Consider the following 5,997-nt stretch of genomic DNA (forward strand, 5'->3'; position numbering starts at 1 on the left):
TGAGCGCTGCACCTCCCAGCTGCAGGTGAGTGGGGGGTGTCCAGCCTGCCCTGACCTGGCAGGCCTGACCCTGGTCTGCAGTTAGAGAGTGGAGCCAGATGGTGCAGCTGTAAAGCGTGACTGCGAGGCTGACCCACATGGGAAGCTTCCAGGTTCATACCCAGAGATCTCCCTCGGTACATGGGGCACACGTGTGACCTCGATCTGGGCCGGCTGAGACTGGGAGCGGATTGGGGCATCCAGGCCCCGTTGGGGCTGTCTGTTTCTGTCTCTGCCTCAGAAGTAAGGCAACTTAAAAAGAACAGTTACTGAGTGCCTGCAAGACGGCAGATGTACCCACCTCCCCACGGATGGCAGGGAGGGGACCAATTACATTTTAAAGTCACCCGCTATTTTCAACAATATAAGTATGCTAAGTTACAGAGTTTTTCAACTTCTGGAGACAAGGCTCAGGGCTGTAAGATAATAACCTGTTTGGTAGCTGAGCCGGCTCAGGGCTCCCTCTCTCACTTTCTGTTGCTGCCTGTTTTCTGAACATAGAAGGGGTTCGACATATTTGGGGTTTTAGATTTTTGGGGTTATAGGTAACTCACAGTTATCCACAAGTGGGTTGTTTACTCTGCTGGTGAATCTGTGGTTAATTTCCTTGTATTACCACATATGCCTCTAAGCTGTTACCTATTAGAACATCAAACTAATTTTAATATTAACACAAAAAGTAAGCCAGAAGTGGCTCAGACAGAGCCTTTTTCATTTTTTGCACCTTATACATCGCCCTACGATAGCTTTTCCAGCTTGGTCCACTGTCTGGGTGGTAGTGGTAAAACTAGCCTGATGTCCAGCATCCAGTCCTCCGGAGCTGCTGGCTTCAGAGCTGTGGTTAGGGCTCGAGGCTGAGTCGGAGTGACAGCCATGTCCTTCCTGCGTGTAGACTCTGCAGCGAATGAGTTACTCGCCAGGAGCGGCTGTGGTTTCTTTTTCCGCACACATGTTCTGACCCTCGTGCCCCAGTCCCTTTGGATTAATGGCCAGCCAGGAGTGGAGAGCCCTGCTCCCGGCCTGTCAGTAAGCCAGGGCCCGGTTTCTGAAGGGGTCTCTGTGTTACTGCCCGACGTGTCTTCAGTATCTGCCTCGCTGGGGACTGCAGCCTCCATGGTCACAGCACTCTCTGCACCTCGTCTAAAATGCCTCCAAAAACTTAATTTTATTTAGTTTTAGTTTTTATCTTTTAGCACCAGAGGGTACGTACACTTACCGAAGAGAGAGAGAGAGAGAACCCCTTCAATGGGGCGTGGTCATGCCGTAATCCTGCCTCCACTTCTCCGTTCCGTCAGGATCCTGGACACACACACACACACACACACACACACACACCCTTGGCATTTTTTCAAGCCACAAGGACCAATATTCAAACCTTAGCCGGCCATGTGGGATCCGGCTCTCTAGCCATGCCACTTCATCGCTGCCCTCCAGGACTGGTGTTTCTTCAGTCTACATTTTCATTTTCGTAATCCCTTTTAGCCCCTTGCAAAGTTTAAACTTTCAAACCCACTAGAAAGCAAAGACTCTTCCTATTGAAAGCTTAGACATCATTGGGATCACATTGGATTTTACAGAACTGGATGCACTGGGTACCGAGACACGGGGTCCCGAGGGTTCTAACAGACACCATTGGCTTCTCTTTTCTAGTCGTGTCCTGTCTGCAGGTCCCACGTGGAGCACGTGCAGCACGTCTACCTGCCCACCCACACCAGTCTCCTCAACCTGGCTGTCATCTAAGCCATCAGGAGTAGGTTGGACTTGCCATGTGTCCATGGGCTGCGCTGTTAGAAACCGTAGGAACAGTAGACTATGGAGAAAGCGAGCCACTCCAACACCCATCTGCCATACGATGTCAACAAAAGAAAGGAAGGAAAACAAGAGTACTGCCACTCCTCACTGCAAAAACACATCCACGCACAGATCCAGCGGTCCCAGGGCGGGCGCCAGGAGCACTCTGGTACACAGTCATATTCCTCGGACTTTTATTTCTTGGTGGTCAAAGTCAACAAATAGGGAAAATCTTCTTCGATGTCAGTTAAGTGGCAAACACAGCCAAAAAGTGGGTCCCTCTTAGGAAGCGAGGCTGAAAATCTCCTTAATGTATCCCGAGGTAAGTTTCCTACCCACAGCAGATTTTGTAAGAATCGGTTTTCAGAATTTACCTGGTTCTTTTTTGTATGGTCACGGAGCTCTGAACATTTTTAATAGGAACTTTTTTTCTTAAGGAAATAATCGTCGTCTTAACGTCATTTCTGTTTTTATAACGTGTTCAAGAGCGATTGGGAAGCCCACACATTTGAAGATCAACTCTGTGACTTTTGAAAAGTTGACAGCGACGTGCGACAGAAACCAGCCTGGCCCAGCGGAGTGCAGACCACCAGTGTGGTGGCCCCTGTTCCTTTTTCCGCCCATCTCCTGCTCCCGACATCTCTTGACTATAGGATGCTGTCAGATTTGGTTGTCAGACCTACGTGGAGTTGTCAAGCATGCCTTAGGCCTCTGGAGTTGGTGGGATATTCGGTTTGAAGAGTGAAAAGGGGGAGTGATTTCCTGGGGAGGGGAAAGCACGGCTCGCTAAGAGACGGTGCCCCTTGGCCTCTAGACAAGAGTCATTGTCACCGTCTCCTGCACACGCGACTCCAGCCTCACCCACTGGAGTGGCCATGCCAACTCGGAAGCCTTTCTCAGCCTTACAGTGTCTAAACCTCACGTCCCCTCCCGTGTTTGTCTCTGGAGCTGGGAGCTGACGTGTGGGTGTGTGCATTTTAAGTAACTGCTGACATATTAACTTTCGGTTTTCCCCTCTGCCTCAAAGGGGCGCTGGTTCCTCTTTTCATTTCTGTATCCTCAAACACGTTTTCCACTCCCACTGGGGCATTTTGGAAGCTGGGCCGCTAGCGGGTTTTCTGGGATGTTGGGAACCTCGGCGACCTTATCGGGTGCAATACTAGCTCAGTTGAGGCTAGAAACCTACACTGTCACTTTACTGAGATCTCTGCGTATACTTTTCATATTGCCTTAATGTAGCAGTAATGTGTTTATGCATTTGTTTCTTTGCACAGACATTTTGTCAAATATTAAAACTCTACTTTTTTATGCACATATTAGCATATAAGCCTTTATTCAAGAGGTATTTATTTTTTCACTTGTAAAAAAAAATAATGTTTCCACATAAAAGAACTCTGTTATATCCTAGAGGACTTCTGTCTTTTATATTCAGGATAATAAAGACTTTAAAGCAAACATGTGTATCGTCACAGTTCTTACCATGTAAGCCACTGTTATTATTTAAAAGAAACGAACACGGAAAACATGTTGGTATCAGTTTGGTTCTGTGTGGCAAAAATGAAAATGTGTAGGGTGTGGACTCCAGTGAAGATGATTTCACCCTGTTATTCTCTCCTGGGAGTTTTGGGCCATAGCGCTGGGATGTAGGCAGTGACTGGGTAAAATATATACAAGCAGGTGAAAAGCCAGTCTTGGGGAAGTGACTGGAAGGCATTGGCGAAGGAAGGAAGGGGTGACACCGGAAGTTAGCAGTTTAAGAACCCAGCTGATGCCGCCACTCTGGCCCGGTCGGGATGGGTGTCAGTCAAGGACCCAGAGCCAGGGTCTCAGGCTACAGAGTCTAGGACAAGGTCCCGACAGGGCTGGGTCTGTTGCTGCTAGGCCCTAACTGCTCCACGCAAGTCGGTGTCCGCTCATCTGTGTGACTCAGAGGAGCTCTGCAGAGCGGAGAGTACTGCACATACTACTCGTAACTCATGCAGCGGCTGAAGGAAATAAGTCCCGTAAAAGTGTGAGGGAGGGGCCTGTTGTCCGCCGTGCCTCTCCCTAACTCAGTCTTCATCCATTTCTGAGTCAGCCTCTTTGTTCGTACACAGTTCATACAAGTCCTAGTCAAAATACCGCAATACCAAGTTGACCAGTTTACCCTCTGGCTGTGTGTAGAAGGTGTACTAAAACATAAATGCACTTTGTCTTTAGACTTGCATCCCGTCTTCAAGGTACCTCACTATGTGCATGCAGAGATCCCCAAGTGCAGAAAACTCAGAAGCCGAAACACTCCTCATCCCAAGCGTTGCAGGTAAGAACATGTGTGTTGTCACTAGGAAGCGCTATGGAGACCCGGGGGTCGTGATCAATTCTGCCAGGAGCCACGACTGAAGGTGCCCCACCGAGGACCTTTGAGCAGGGCTTTACATTCAAGCCGGAGAAAGGAAGGGTAGCTTTGCCACGGTTGGTGGGGCTGGCGCTTCCCTGCACCTCGGTGCATAGTAAGGAGTTACATGCGACGTCACTGCGGTGCAGAACCGTGGATTCCAGGTTTAAGTTGGACCTGATTCTCCACCTCCTTCCGAACACGGAACTTTCTGCACCGGAGTGGCTGTCAGATCTACTCTTCCCAGAGAACTCCTAACACAGGACGGGGCACACAAGAGCAGGAAGAGGGCAGACAGAACATTTTGATCATCTGTGGACGTGGAGAGAAGGAAGCAGACTCATAAGACCTCAGAAGGACGGCTGGTGTTCGTGAGGCAGGCGAGCCGTGCACAAATCCTGTTTCTAGCTTGGAATCCTTTGTTTTAATTGCTAGGGAGTGGGTGCATTCACCAGAGAGAGAAGAGAGAGAAGAAAGCACCCTTCAAGGGGGCGCGATCACACCACATTCCCTTCTCCTCTATTTCTCCGTCCTGTCAGGATTTGGTGCACACACACCCTAGATGCTTTTCAAGCTGCTGGAGCCGAGGTTAGAACCATAGCCAGCCATGAGGAATCCAGCTCCCTTAACCACTAGGCTACAGGGCCAGCCCAGAATAAATGGTCTTTAATGGAGGGAAAATGAGCGCACAAGCCGCAGGAGCGTGAAGGAGGTTATATTTGGGTTTGGACACGATGCGTCTGAGATATCGACAATGGCAACCCTAGAGTCAGTTGACAATGGATTGGAACTGCCAGAGGGTGGTGGATGGGGAGAAGCACTTGGTGGCCGTCACATTTCACTGACAGGTGGAAACATGGAAGTGGACCAAGAGGCTGTGAAGGAGGGAGAGAACAGACCACAGGAGGGGACGCTCGAGATTTGGGGAGCCAAGCCAGAGGACAGCCTCCAAGAGACAGGTCGGCCAAGTCTATACCTGCAGCTGGATGGGAGGGCTGGAGAGTCAAGACAGCTCTCAGGTGGCAACACTGAGGGATGCTGGGTACTAGGAGAGGGCATGCATCCTCTGAAGGGAGGGGACACTGGGACCAGCAGATAGTGTAATGGTTACGTTGTTGGACTCCCATGTAGTTGACCGTGGTTTGAGTCCCAGACCTGGCAGCTTGAAACTCACACCAGGTATGTGTGTGTGCATGCCCACAATCCCGAGAGAAGAATGGAGAACGGATTGGTGTGGCCTGGGGGGCAGGGTGGTGATTTCTTGTTTCCTATCTGTCTCTCTATATCCGGCAAGTACACATACCCTATAGCAAAAATCTCTCTTTAAAAAAAAAAGTGAGGGGACCAGCAGTTAGCGTAATGGCTATGTCGTTGGACTCCCATGTAGTCGGCTGTGGTTCGAGTCCCAGACCCGGTGGCTTAAAACTCACGCCGGGCATGTGTATGTTTGTGTCCAAGATCCCGAGAGGAGAATGGAGGAGAAGGGATTGCGGCATGGCCTTCCCCCCTGGGGGGTGATTTCTCGCTTTCTGTCTCTCTGTCTGTCTGGCGAGTGCACATGCCCTATAGCAAAAACCTCTCCAAAAAGAAAAAAACAAGTGAGGGGACACCACAAGGTTACCACTTGTAGTGAGCACAGCGTGGAGGAGGGAAGGCTCTGAGAGTGACAAATGAAGGAGATGGTGTCCTGAAGGAGGAGGGTTCAGAGGACTGTGCGTTTTTTTTGTTTTTTTTTTTTTTGTTTTTGTTTTTTTTAATTGTCAGAGAGGGCATCTTTATACCAGAGAGAAAGA

At 49.7% G+C, this 5,997-nt stretch overlaps 1 protein-coding gene across 5 annotated transcripts in view; it reads left to right on the forward strand.

Moving 5' to 3' along the window:
• Nucleotides 1-5,153, forward strand: part of MYLIP (myosin regulatory light chain interacting protein) — a 20,770-nt gene extending 15,617 nt beyond the window's left edge. For 2 of the 5 annotated variants that reach the window (XM_006164604.3, XM_027766737.1), the window contains one exon: nucleotides 1,690-3,144. In XM_006164604.3, coding sequence (XP_006164666.1) covers nucleotides 1,690-1,779 — 90 coding nt within the window. In that variant the 3' untranslated portion in view covers nucleotides 1,780-3,144. Of the gene's footprint in view, nucleotides 3,286-4,029; nucleotides 4,130-5,052 lie in introns of those variants that run through there. The other 3 variants (XR_003547210.1, XR_001369501.2, XM_027766736.1) reach the window with 3 other exon arrangements.
• The last annotated feature ends 844 nt before the right edge of the window (nucleotides 5,154-5,997 follow it).

Source organism: Tupaia chinensis, unplaced genomic scaffold (assembly GCF_000334495.1).
Source record: "Tupaia chinensis unplaced genomic scaffold, TupChi_1.0 Scaffold143647_1, whole genome shotgun sequence".
Classification (NCBI taxonomy): Eukaryota; Metazoa; Chordata; class Mammalia; order Scandentia; family Tupaiidae; genus Tupaia; species Tupaia belangeri.